This window comes from Ctenopharyngodon idella, chromosome 18 (assembly GCF_019924925.1).
Source record: "Ctenopharyngodon idella isolate HZGC_01 chromosome 18, HZGC01, whole genome shotgun sequence".
In the NCBI taxonomy this organism is placed as follows: domain Eukaryota; kingdom Metazoa; phylum Chordata; class Actinopteri; order Cypriniformes; family Xenocyprididae; genus Ctenopharyngodon; species Ctenopharyngodon idella.
The window spans coordinates 24,750,718-24,764,999 of NC_067237.1; the positions used below are offsets into that span (position 1 = coordinate 24,750,718).

General features: G+C 36.8%; 1 protein-coding gene across 4 annotated transcripts in view; it reads left to right on the forward strand.

Moving 5' to 3' along the window:
- Positions 1–11,226, forward strand: part of mgat4c (mgat4 family member C) — a 123,954-nt gene extending 112,728 nt beyond the window's left edge. For all 4 annotated transcript variants that reach the window (XM_051871158.1, XM_051871157.1, XM_051871160.1 and 1 more), the window contains 3 exons: positions 4,538–4,689; positions 5,503–5,650; positions 7,846–11,226. In XM_051871158.1, coding sequence (XP_051727118.1) covers positions 4,561–4,689; positions 5,503–5,650; positions 7,846–9,002 — 1,434 coding nt within the window. In that variant the 5' untranslated portion in view covers positions 4,538–4,560 and the 3' untranslated portion in view covers positions 9,003–11,226. The remainder of the gene's footprint in view (positions 1–4,537; positions 4,690–5,502; positions 5,651–7,845) is intronic.
- The last annotated feature ends 3,056 nt before the right edge of the window (positions 11,227–14,282 follow it).

A 14,282-nucleotide genomic window follows, 5' to 3' on the forward strand; every position in this document is an offset into this window, starting at 1 on the left:
AAAAGATTCGTAAAGCTTCAAGGCCTCACTGAGCCATCGGATTTTATAAAAAATATCTTAATTTGTGTTCCGAAGATGAACGAAGGTCTTATGGGTTTGGAACGACATGAGGGTGAGTAATTAATGACAGAATTTTCATTTTTGGGTGAACTAACCCTTTAACTCTTGTCATTCCAAAATCTGTATGACTTTCTTTGTTATGTGGAACACAAAAGAACATATTTTGAAAAATGTCCGTACAGTGAAAGTCAATAGGGTCTACAGTCGTTTAGCCCCCAACATTCTTCAAAATATCTTCTTTTGTGTTCTGCAGAAGAAGGAAAGTCATGAGGGTAAGTAAATGACAGAATTTTCATTTTTGGGTCAACAATCCTTTTAATTCACCTCCAGCTACTCTCAGTACAATTTAATTTTAAGAGGTTATTGCAGTAGTTTTTGACTCAGCCTTGCTGTGTTTCAGCATTGTCATTCATAACATTTTTATTAAAAAGCCTTTGAGTAAATTCTGAAATTTCTTATATGATTATATCCAGTCAGTTTGCAAGTTTTAGAATTAGGTACCATGTGATGTAATGCAAAACCATCAGTGGTCTCCTCACTTCACTGCCAGTGAAGGATGAAGCAAGTTTTCAGGCTGAATCAATCCAGCATTGCTATTACACTGCATTAACATTACATGAATCCACCTGCATGTATCAAAATGCAAAATGGTTTGAACTGGAAAATTTAAAAGCCAGCCACTTGTGTAATTAAATGCACAAGAAAATTTAATGTGCAATACAGATATCAGCTTGGCAATATGATTTTTTGGTTGTCTACATTCTGTTGTCTTATGATAATAATTGGTTTAAAAAGGGTTTTTCTGAATGATAAGTACATATTATATATGTATGAACTGACATTTTCTGCAATCGATAGTTACGGTATTTTTACAAGCACCAAGAATACAATGTGTGAATGCATAGCCATTTTACAGGAAAGACACTAGGCAATGAAATATATTATTTATTATATATTATTATTTAAAAAGAACCGCTGCCATTCAAAAGTTTTGAGTCTGTAAAAAATGTTTAATGTTTTTTAAAGAAGTCTCTTAAGCTCACCAAGGCTGCATTTATTTGATCAAAAATTCAGTAAAAACAGTCATATTGTAAAATATTATTACAATTTAAAAGAAGTGTTTTCTAATTTCATTTATTTTAAAATGTAATTTATTCCTGAGATGGCACAGCTGAATCTTCAGTGTCACATGATCCCTCAGAAACCATCCTAATGACTGATGTGGTGCTCAAGAAACATTTATTATTATTATCAGTGTTGAAAACAGTTGTGCTGTCATAACAATAAATGTATGCATCCTTGCTGAATATTAATTAGTATTCATTTATTTTGAACTGTAGTGTATAAAACCCCATATGCGTGGTCTCAATGTGTTCACTACTTTTTAAGTACAAGCAAGAGCTCACAGAATATCGACCTGACAATCCCCAGTTGAAACAGGTTGGCAGTGGGCAGAATCAATACACATCTTGTCATGGGATCCGCTGTAAAGTTATTTTGTATTCCATTAGTGGTCTAAGGTGCTTAACAGGAGCCATCAAAAAGGCTGATACCACATAGGTACTCCAAAACACTTGCGTCCTTCTTTCTATTCTTGGATAACTCTGTGTAATTTGAGGTCAAAAATAAAAGAACGCCTAAGGCCTATTTCATGCACATAGCTGATTTTTTTTTTTTTCTATTTCAAAGACAGTCACTCCAGCTATGCATCATCAGATGAAGATAGCTGAAATTGAAATGCCATTTTGCAGTATTGCTTTTAAGAACCATACTTTGTACTTGACTCACAGACCTCAAAAAAGGGCAAAACAAAAGGACTTAAAGGCCCAGAGTTCTGTACATACTTTGCTAATGCCTAGTGAGTAGGGTCGGGATATTAACCTCACAGCGTGTTCTTCAGCTGAAGTCTGTATTATACCTACATCGTTGTCAAGTTAATTACTGGGCTTAGAGGCACACAAGGCTTCCACTTATTTTTAGTATGACCTTATAGTGAATGTCCTGTCTTATATACAAAAAGAAGTGCTTCCCTGATGGCTGCACAGCCAGAAATTGGTGGCAGTTTCTCCTGAATAATAAAGACATGATAATTTTAGTGAGCTCTTTCTGTGCTCTATCTAACTATCTCAATCACCAGCTGGAGTGCCCATGCCCATGATCTCCACCAGAGGGCACTCCTGCCATCTCCTTTACCATTTCATGAACTACATTTCCCATAACCCATTGCGTGGACTCATCATGTTATGATTACTGCCACCTGTTCGTCTCTATCTCATTTATGTTTGCCTATATAAACCCTGTGTGTTCATTCACTCGTTGCGAAGTCTTGTAAGTGTCGTGCTGCATTTCTGATCGCTCTCCCTGATGTTCTGCATTTCCGTGTTTGCCTATGTTTTTCGTAGTGATGTATGGAGCCCTGCACATGACATGCAAGAAAACAAAGTAAATTGTGCGCACAATTTACTAATTTGTTCCCTTGATTTACTAAATTGTGTGCACGATTTACTATTTCGTTCTAGTGATGCAAAGTCCGATTCATTTCCGCGAACCGGCTCTTTTCGGACAGTTCGGCTCAATGAACCAGTTCAAAAAGCCGATTCATAGGTTCATCATGCTATGATGTCACTATGCATTTCTTTTCTAACAACTCAATGTCATGTTATATCAATGAAACGTTTAAATAAAGTCATTTGTGTCAACACATATTGAAACATTCAAATAAAAAGTTATGATTATTGCCTTTCATTCACTTGTGAATAGTTTCATTGGATCGCAGATCCTTTATGTCGGACTAATATTGATTAGCCTACATCTTGGATAAGATTCGCAACTACAACACACACATATTTATGCACAAACGCAGATATGTTCTAATGTCTAAAGCATATAGAAAGAATAAACTCATTGATTTCACTTTACAACTTATAATCTGCATGTATAATAAACCATAGTAAAATTTATTTACATCTCTCGACAAAAAGGTTTTTGCAGGTTTTAATTAAATAGTCACAATAAGCATATTTCCATTACGTGCCTCAGGCTTGCATGGTATCGTCAACTCACTCATCAGACTCCTTGGTAATCCTCGGCAAACCTCGACATCTGGTTGAACCGGCTCATTCGGTTCTTTTTGAGTCCTCGGTAATCCTCGGCAAACTTCGACAGTTGGTTGAACGGGCTCAATCGGTTCTTTTTGAGTCGGACGTGCTACTTCGGCTTGTGCGTCTTGCGTCATCAACCCGGAACTAAAGTTCGATTCAGTTCGATTAGTGAACCGGCTCGACCGGTTACTTCCTATGAACCGGTTTCAACTGGCTCAAAAGAACGATTCGTTCAAGAACCGAACATCACTATTTCGTTCCCTCAATTTGCTAAATCATGCGCACAATTTATAAATCGAGGGAACGACTTAGTAAAGCGTGCGCACGATTTAGCCTACTATTTTTTTCATGCGCGGGGCTCCGTAGTGATGGGAGAAACAAAGCTGAAACGCCACACGCTGGTGACGCCTGCTGGTCAAAGTAGTGTAAATGCAAAACTCAAGCCAAACATGAATAAAAACACCTTTTACAAACATATTGAAAATGTTTTATTGGAAGTAAAATCTATCAAATGCAACTAACTTATCATCATAAATATTAAGTTTCTGTGTAATGTGCTCTTTTATAAATATTCAGGTCTTGTTTTGTTTGTTCCATGGATGGCTTAGCTAAACAGGCCAATAAAAGACTATTAACTACTATTATTCCTTTTAATTATACTAATATGTAATTGAAATGTCTACAAATGTTTAAAACTGATCAGAGATCAGGTAAAAACCATAATAGACACTTGTTTAATGGTTCACCGCTGGGGAGCGAATCTCAGTAAATCTGCATGATTCATGGGTTCAGAGAGACCACACACTCTGAACCACTGATTCAAAACAAAAGATTCGTAAAGGTTTTGAAGCTTCATGAAGCAGTGTTTCGAAATTGTTTATCACTAGTTTTTACTGCCCTGGTGTCTTATTGGATTATCTGCCCTGTGTTTTGACCTATTGCCTGTTTTATGGATTATGATTCTGAATTACCTTAATAAAGCTGCATTTGGATCCTCAACCGTGTCAGAAACAGTTTGTAACACTATCTAAACTTCAAGGCTCTTTATGTGAATTTCAGTTCATTTTAAATCCACAAAATCCTCCTTACATTGCAATTATGCATCCTCAGTTCAAATTTAGGAGTTTAAATGGAATTTAAAATGAATTCCTAATTCAGATTTGAAAGGTGCAACCCTGACATCACTGCTTTTAACCCAGTGGTTTTCATTTTCATGTTTTATTTATGCTTTGTATAAGACGATTATGACTATTAAGCTTCAAAAAGCACAATAAATTAACAGTACGTATTCCATGCTCCACCTTTTGCCCTTCATCTATCAAATTTAGCATATTAATGATACATCCTGATGCAGTATTTTCTCTGTTTTCTATCAGATCACACCAGTAGTATTTCCATCATGAGGCTGGTGTTAAAGTGCCTGGACAAGATGAGGTGTTTCCGGAAACGTTCCACCATTCCTTTTCTGGTGGCTCTCATTACCTTCCTGCTCTTCATAAACCTCTACATCGAGGATGGCTATGTGCTGGTGAGTTTGTTTACCTGTTGAAATCCAGCAGGTAAATTACAGAGGTCAATTTATTTACAACATCAGTGGAGCAGATAACAAGACAATAGTGGGCTTCACAACAACTTGACTACTGTTGTTGCATGTGATTTAGCATTAATTATCTCCTTGCTGAAAAGTTATTTTGTTTATATGCTTTAATTACCAAATGTTGCGTGTAAGGCTGCCGGTGCTGTGTTGTGCATGTATAATTATCAGAGCTCACGATGCAGCCTATTTAAAATTTCATGATGTAGAGGCAGTCCAAATGCAAGAGACACATTTATTATTCATGAGGCCAACTTTATGATCAAAACTTTGTGATCATAACATGTCGTGTGTTTGTCTGTTGAATTATTCAAAAGTTGTACCCATTTTGACTAAGTCACTTTTCTAAATAACCCCCATTTAATTGAAATACAAACACCATCACAGCCAGCAAAGATTTAGTAAAGTGTGAACAGTTCATGTGTGGTAAAGAGACATTGAAGTATAGCAACAATGCTATATTTTAATACTAGATTATAAAAGTTGAGCGAGTAATATTGTGTTTACAATTAATTTTTCAAAGGCCATCATTTACAATTTAATGAGATTATACAAGAGTGTGCAGGCAAATTACCAAATCTAAAAATAATGACCTGCAGCGTTTTCACTTAAATATGCAAAAGACATCTTAGCATCTCATGTACATATAATCCTGTCTTGGAGACATTCTAGCCTTAAGGCTTATAGTGAATGCTGTGACAAACTTGGACTTATAGACTTGTCTGTCTTGGATGTCATGTGTTTCAGGAGGAAGATAAACGTCAGTTGCGAGAAACCTCAATGCATCCGCTGAACTCGGAGCGATATGTTCATACCTTTAAAGATATCACCAATTTTTCTGGAACAATCAATGTGACTTATCGCTACCTTGCTGGAACACCTTTACCTCGAAAGAGTAAGACTGCTTTCCTTTGTACACTTAGTATTAGCAGTATGAACCGGTGTAAAAGATTTCTAAACAAATAAGTAAACAATGTATGTATATATATATATATATATATATATATATATATATATATAGATCCTACCTCAATCCCAATTCTACACATCCTTTAATCAATTCTTTTTAGAAAATGCCAATTAGCAAATTTGATCAAATTTAGCAAATAGCTTGTTCTTGCTTTAAAGGGTTAGTTCACCCAACAATTGAAAATGATCCCATAATTTACTCACCCTCAAGCCATTCTAGGTGTATATGACTTTCTTCTTTCAGACGAACACAATCGGAGTTATATTAAAAAATATCCTGGCTCTTCCAAGCTTTATAATGGGAGTGAATGGTACCCTAGATATTGAAGCCCAAAAAACACATCCATCCATCCATCATAAAAGTAATCCATACAGCTCCAGGGGGTTAATAAAGGCCTTTTGAAGCGAAGCAATGCGTTTTTGTTAGAATAATATCCATATTTATAACTCAAGCTCCTCTTCTCTTATATTGAAATCCTCCGACATTTCTCTTTAAAAACAATTTTCGTTTTAGACTTCTAATTTGTGACCGGTGTTTTGATTTGCTCTATCCTCTGTGCTTTCACTTTCGTCAGTACGTCATGCGTCGGGTCAGAGGTCAGTCTTCCGCCGTGTACGGCCGTTACCGGAAGCCATTGATTATAGTTTATAAAGTTAAAAATATGGATATTTTTCTTACAAAAACACATTGATTCGCTTCAGAAGGCCTTTATTAACACCGAGCTGTATGGATTACTTTTATGATGGATGGATGTGCTTTTTTGGGCTTCAAAATCTAGGGCACTACTTACTTCCATTATAAAGCTTGAAAGAGAATATTTTTTAATATAACTCCAATTATGTTTGACTGAAAGAAGAAAGTCAAATACACCTAGGATGACTTGAGGGTGAGTAAATTATGGATACATCTAATAAGGTCTAATGAGGGTTATTCCTGAAAAAATGATTTGCCAGTGAGGTAAGAACTTAATTTGAGATAACAACTAAATATTTTTAAAATAATTTTGCTTTAAGTAAATGTATCTTGTTTTACTGGAAAACATATTGATTAAAGGGTTAGTTCACACAAAAATGAAAATTATCCCATGATTACTCACTCTCAAGCCACCCTAGGTGTATATGACTATCTTCTTTCAGACGAACACAATTGGAGATATATTCAAAAATATCCTTGCTCCTCAAAGATTTATAATGGTAGTGAATGGGGGGCCTGTTTTGAAGCCCAAAATAAATGCATCCATTCATCATAAAAAGTAATCCATATGGCTCCAGGGGGTTAATAAAGGCCTTCTGAAGTGAAGCGATGGGTTTTTGTAAGAAAAATATCTGTATTTAAAAATTTATAAAGTAAAATAACTAGCTTCCGACAGACGGCCGTACGTATTGATTTGCGGCGGAAGAGTGACCTCTGACCTGACGCATGCGCAATGATGAACGTGGACGCACAGAGGAAAACAAAACACCGATCACGAATTAGAAGTATTAAACGAGAAATTTTAAAGAGAAATGTCGGAGGATTTCGATATAAGAGAAGAGGAGCTTCAGTTACACAGCCATATTTGTTTGAACCGCGAGAGGCGTCTAAGCTTACGATACTCCTACATCCTGAGTCATGCATCGCTTCACCCGGTTACTCTTGTGGCACAAGTCGACTTGTGCAGTATGCGTAAGGTCGTCTGGCGGAAGGTAGTTATTTTAGATTATAAAGTTTTAAATATGGATATTTTTCTTACAAAACCCACTTCAGAAGGCCTTTATTAACCCCCTCGAGCAATATGGATTATATTTATGATGGATGGATGCATTTATTTTTGGCTTCTATTTTTGGCCCTCCATTCACTACCATTATAAATCTTTAGAGAGCAAGGATATTTTTGAATATATCTCTGATTGTGTTCGTCTGAAAGAAGATAGTCATATACACCTAGGATGGCTTGAGGGTGAGTAAATCATGCGATAATTTTCATTTTTGGGTGAACTATCCCTTTAAGAACCTTTTTTCAGTGTAGTTCTTTCACATATTTTAACAGACTATACTATAGTATTCACTTTATACAATGTAACAAATACATTCAGATATTTTAATTCACTTACTTCATGATTTTCCATGTTATTTTGTAGAGTATCTCACTATTGGATTGTCATCTGTCAAAAGAAAACGAGGAAACTACCTGTTGGAGACCATCAAGTCCATTTTTGACCAATCAAGTTATGAGGAGCTCAAGGAGATTGTTGTGGTTGTCCACTTGGCAGATTTCGACCTGGCATGGTGCGAGAGCCTAGTTCAGGAAATCTCAAGGAAATTCGGCCACCATATCATTGCAGGACGGCTGCTAGTTATCCATGCACCTGAGGAGTACTACCCGTCCCTGGATGGATTGAAGAGAAATTACAATGATCCGGAGGATAGAGTACGATTCCGTTCCAAACAGAATGTAGATTATGCTTTTCTGCTCAACTTCTGCACCAACCTGTCAGACTTCTACATGATGTTGGAGGATGATGTGCGCTGCTCCCGAAACTTCCTCACTGCCTTGAAGAAAGTGGTGTCATCTAGGGAGGGATCGTACTGGGTGATGCTGGAATTCTCCAAACTGGGCTACATTGGGAAGCTGTACCACTCACGAGACCTTCCCAGACTTGCCCATTTCCTGCTCATGTTCTATCAGGAGATGCCTTGCGATTGGCTTCTTATCCATTTCCGAGGCCTACTGGCCCAGAAGGATGCGATTCGCTTCAAGCCTTCTCTTTTCCAACACATGGGCTACTATTCCTCTTACAAGGGTGCAGAAAACAAACTTAAGGATGATGACTTTGAGGAAGACTCCCTTGATATCCCAGACAATCCACCTGCCAGTTTGTACACAAACATAAATGTGTTTGAGAGCTATGATGCTGCCAAAGCTTACAGTAGCGTGGACGAGTACTTTTGGGGCAAGGCCCCTTCCACTGGGGACTTTTATGTTATAGTATTCAACAAGGCAACAAAAATCAGCAAAATCAAGATCATAACGGGAACAGATGATCGCCAGAATGATATTTTGCATCATGGAGCTCTGGAAGTGGGAGAGAAATCAATAGGAACCAAAAAGGGAAGGCAGTGCTCCTCCTATATAACTTTAGGGGAGTTTAAAAATGGAAACATTGAGGTTTATGATGTGGACCACAAGATAGCATTTGATATTGAGTGTGTTCGCATTGTGGTGACGGCAAGTCAGAAAGAATGGCTTATCATTAGAAGCATAAGCCTCTGGACTACACAAGGTGCCAGTCAATGAGAACTTTTTTGAACCGTAGCTCAAGGCACAAATATCTGTTTATTTATCTATTTATTTATTATTTATTCACTCTCACCTGAGAAATCTTTATTTATTCATCAGACTAATTTAAAGGAAAATTTAAAGGCAGTACAAGATTTCACACATCAGAGGGAGGTGTACTCCCTTTTTCCATTTTTACTCCATAATGTCAAAAAGCTTTGTCTCAGTTGTTTTTGCCTTATTTTCCAGTGAAGATTCCTAAGCATCTTTAAAATCAGATTAATTTATGTGAGAAACAAAATCAATATATTTTTTAATTAACTTTTTCTTACTTGAATCATAAATCTATTAAGATATGGTGAGGTTTATGCTTAAAATAAGAAGAAAAAAATGCCAGTGGAGTAAGAAAGATGTTCCAAAACAACTCTTAGTACTTTGCATCATTGTGCTTTTAGTAAATGTGTCCTGTTTATAAGAATGTTTATACATTTTAACTGGAAAACAAGACAAAAATACAGTTTAAGGAAGTGATTTTTTGCAGTGTAGCTCTTTCCCATATTTTATCAGACACATTATCCTATTGTAGTCATTGAAAAAGTTGACTGAAGCTGAACTTTCAGCATTTCATTTCGGTAAAGTTTTTTGGTTTGTTCTTTTCTTCAATACATATAAAAAAAAAAAAAATGTGCTTATCCCTCTCTCCTTTCCGCCAACACAGGGTCAATATTGCCTTGAATATACAATATATTGTGGCATGAATCTACTCAGCAACATTTCGTACTATCTTCCCACTGAATGATAACAGAAATGTTATTCAATCAACCTTAGGCCAAAATAGAGTCCTTGGTATAGTTTTGGTTTGTTTGTGCATTTCTTCAGAGGCATGGACTGGAAAAGTGTGGGTATTCGCCCATCTTCTGAAGTGTTGTGATTGGACAGTACAGTGACAAATGAGGTAAACCTCCTTCCCCTTTTCAGTATTTTCCTCCTATCTTTTGCTCAGTGCAATTTTACCAGGGTAAATAGGATTTTGTTTGGCTCATTCCCCCATAAAATTACACCAGCAACAACCACCCCAGTGAAGGCCGTTCTCATAGCAAACCCCTGGCTGGAATTGTTGGACGCACCATCTAAATGCAGTTTTGTGTCATTGTGTGAGTCTATATGCACTATAGACCATATCTATCACTATGAGAATTTGTTTACTTTTTGTTTACCCAAATGACTTTGTCACAAGGCGTTTTGAGAGACATCACAACCATCTAATTACGCCGCTACACTGAACATGTCACATAAAAAATGCAATAATAAGACAACTGTTTACATGACTCTGTAATGTTGCAGAATGTGTTTATCTTTCTTTAATTTAAGACATGCCATCTTTTTCATATCATAAAAATACTCTGTAATTTGCATGATTTTTGAAGTGGTCTTTGCCAACATCCAAGATACAGTACAAAATTGACGTTAAGAAGTGCTTTGCACCAACATATGTCAAAAATTAACTTTGCCATGATTATGAAGAAGCCATTACTAGCACTATTTCTCAGGCTAGAAATGTATTAAATTGCTGTATACATTTATTTTCATCCCAGGTCAGAACTGCATTGTTTCCTTGTCAGTTTTTCATTCAGTTTATTGGAAAGTAAATACCTCTTGCCCAATTGTATTTGTGAATGGTCTTTTGGATGCATTTCAGACTTCTATGGCTATTTAATGTCACAGTATGTTTTCAATAGTTTTGTAATGCTTTCTTGTGAGCAAAGCACAGGTCCTTTTTTTAAACAGCCAGCAAAATTTTAGGGCTGGGTGTGTAATAAAATGTTACAAATGAAAATATTGGAAGGTTTTGTCTTCCTAATAAAACAACTGAATACATAATTGTTCATGCATGAGCTAAGAAAGAATGCCGCCGTGTTAGTACGCCTGTCGGTTTTAGGCTTTGACTTATTTCCAAGTGTCTACTCTGAACTTGACTGGCATTGTACTGTACTTGATTTGTAATTTAACTGTACTAATACTACATTGCAACAACGGACATCTCGCGTATTGTGCTGCATAGGTGAAGAGAATGTGTTATGATGTAGAGTTATGTTGTATTTCTCCCACACTGTTTGTCACATGGTACTGTATCTATATTGTAAAATTACATATATTTTTTTACATTTATCATTAGAACTGTTTGCCTTGTATATTGTACCTAAATATACTTTGACTCAAGTGCTGAGTTGACAAAAATGAATGCCATTTCATCATTGGAAATCCAGAGATTGTAAAGTAAAACACAGTTGGGGGAAAAATCTTTTTAAATACTATTCCAAATACACACACTGGCTGGACACACAGTATTAACCATGGATCCAACTGAATGTTCATAAGCCTGCTTTTGTGGGTATACAAGTGTATACAAGTTCAAACAAGCCACACTATTCAGATATTCTTCACTGTTGTGGAAATAAACATTAGCTTCTGTGATAAAGTATATAGAGTAATTTTAGAGTCTTGAAATGATCACAGATGTCATTGGATTCTATCTAACCATGGCCCAAAGCAGTAGCTGCCTCATGCATTATTTATTTGTTTATTCATATGCATTGTGTCATGTTAATACATTCATAATGAATTTACAGTGCAGGCTATTTGTGTGGATTTTCCATTTCTAGCTTACAGTATTTTGTGAAAAAACACAGTATATTATTTTCTCTTGAAATGATTCTGGTTGTTGCTAAAGTTAAAAAAAAGAATGGCAAACATTATCAAATATAAATTACACACACATTGCAACATATATTTCCTCGAGGCAGTGCAATTGCTGTGTTTTCCCTCTATGTCTTAAAGTGATGCTGTAAGGATTCACTGAGAATGCGTGTCAAGGATTTTGCATCACAATTGCTGATAAATTTCAGATTTTTGATAGTTGTGATTGTGCGGTTCTTAACTGGTAGGTTGCAGAAATTGGGTTGCTGGTCTGTTTGGAGGACAGTGAAAAAAAATACTACAATAAATTTAAATAATATAATGCAACTAACCATATAATTCTGCACAGGAAACTTAGGATAACAACATAAATGGCACATATTTTAAAAAGGAGAAAATACTTTTCTGGTATCTGTTTTTGACATCAAAGGGTAGAAATCAAAAGTTTAAAAAATAAAACATGTATTAGGCCTAGTTGCATGGCATTTTCGAAAACCAACACAATTACAAAAGTACACAAGGTAAACTTAAACTTATTTTCCTAATCTTATGGAGTCAACAGAGTCATTACTATCATAAAATAATATACTTCATTCTTGTATTAAAAAAAAAAAAACGCCTGAGAGGAGCAGACAAACCACATGGCTACGTCCACAATTTTGGGGACTGACAACCGCATTTACTTACAGGTGTGAGTCTCAAAATGTCCCGTTCACACAAGCAACTTACAGTAGTGTCTCGAATACTGTCTGTATACTGTCCGTGCAGCGAGAGTCAAACCCTTATTCTCTTGCCAGTAACCATAGCGACAGTGACCAAAGTAATATCAAAGATGGCGACGTCCATAAATTTTAAAAGTCTTATCACTTTTTGACACGACAAGAGTCCAATTGAGCCACGAGTTCATCCGACAAATCCTTATTAACCGACAGAAGCTTCGATGTAAACACGCACCAGCCGGACACAACCGTTGCACTGGCGTCTCACGTCCTTTGCAGCGTCTCGCGCATGACGCGGCATTTGAGTCGCGCATAGAACACAAAACTGACGGGAGCCGCTCCGGTGGAGCACAGTGACTGGATCTAAAAACCTTCAGATGACACACAGCTCATATCTCTGGCGCTGTAAGTTACCGAAAGTGAAACCACACACACGAAAACCCTTGGCATAGCGGCTCTCTCATACTGTATGATATGACAGACAACTAGTTGTCCAGTCCTGTTCCGTTCACACAGTACGGGTTTTCCGTGAATGTTGGGAGTCCTGAAAATTTACGGGCTTGAGTTCGGTTATAGAATATGGTTGTCACTCCTGTAATTAACTGTACTGTGTGTGAATGTAACCGAATTAAGGACTCAAATACAGGACTGAGAACCGTATTCTCCTGCTGTGTGAACGTGGCCATATTGTCTTCATTGTTCTATCTATTTATTTGCTTTTATTTATTTAGGCCTATTGGCTTCAGTATATTCTGTTTCACCAGTCAAAACGTCTCTGGGTTATCCATATTTATCTGTATGAATATAAACATCCTGCTACCCATAAATGGCACTTGGAGGGCTGTGTCCAAAAGCTGAAAAATGCTGCCTTCAGAGGATGCATTTCAAGGAAGGCATCAAGACACGTCCAAATCCAATGTTAGCATCACTTCCTGTCTTCTGAGATACCTTCATCTGATCGATATTTGAAGGCAGCATAGATGTATCCTTCGCTGCCTTTGATATCCCACAATCCTGTGCTTTCCATTCTGTGACAGTTGAGCTAAAACATAAAGATGGCATCTGAAAGCTGCGGTTGTTGGTGAGTTTGTGTGTACATTTTTGACCAACGTTTTCCATTTCTAGCTAGAAATTACTAATGTACTAATTAAATATTTGCTTAGTTCTCACCAAAGCTCTCTTTATTCTGCTGTAGATCATTAAACTGTTACTCTGCCTCAGAAGTCCGCCCGAAATCATTTTCCTAAAATACCTTCATGTGCAAATGCTGTCTGCAAAATCATTGCCTAATAGGGCAGCGAGGCAACAAGTCAGCTGCCTAAGGGTGCTTCTCAACACTCAAATTGATGCTTCCTCGTTTCCTTGCTCCTCCGTCCTCCAGCCCGTGACCCGGAAACTGATCATATACTAGTTCTCTAATTGCACCATGAGGAGGCGAAGAATGAGAAGTAAGGAAGCTTTCTGAGTCATGAGCGAGGATACACTGTGTATCTTTCCCTCGCATCCTAAAAGGGTTGGAGCTAGGATGTGAGGAAAGGAAACAAGGATGCACAAATAAGAAATTAGAAGCACCCAACATTTTTGGGCGCAGCCATCATATCTATCTTCTTTGTTGGTCATGACAGCTCAAGAGCGCCCTCTGGTATTGCGGATGAATGTAACACACCATTCGAGAGAGTTTGGTCAGATCCGCATAATTTAGAAAAATAAACATGAGTTATCATTTTATCAAGTGAAATGTGAAGTAAACATATGATAATCCATCAACATTTCTTTAAATTGTTACACTTTTGGACTAAAAGCGCTAATGACAAATTCACCAATTCACCACCTTGCATGAATTTTTTTATTTATTTTTTCATATTATATTATAATTTGATTT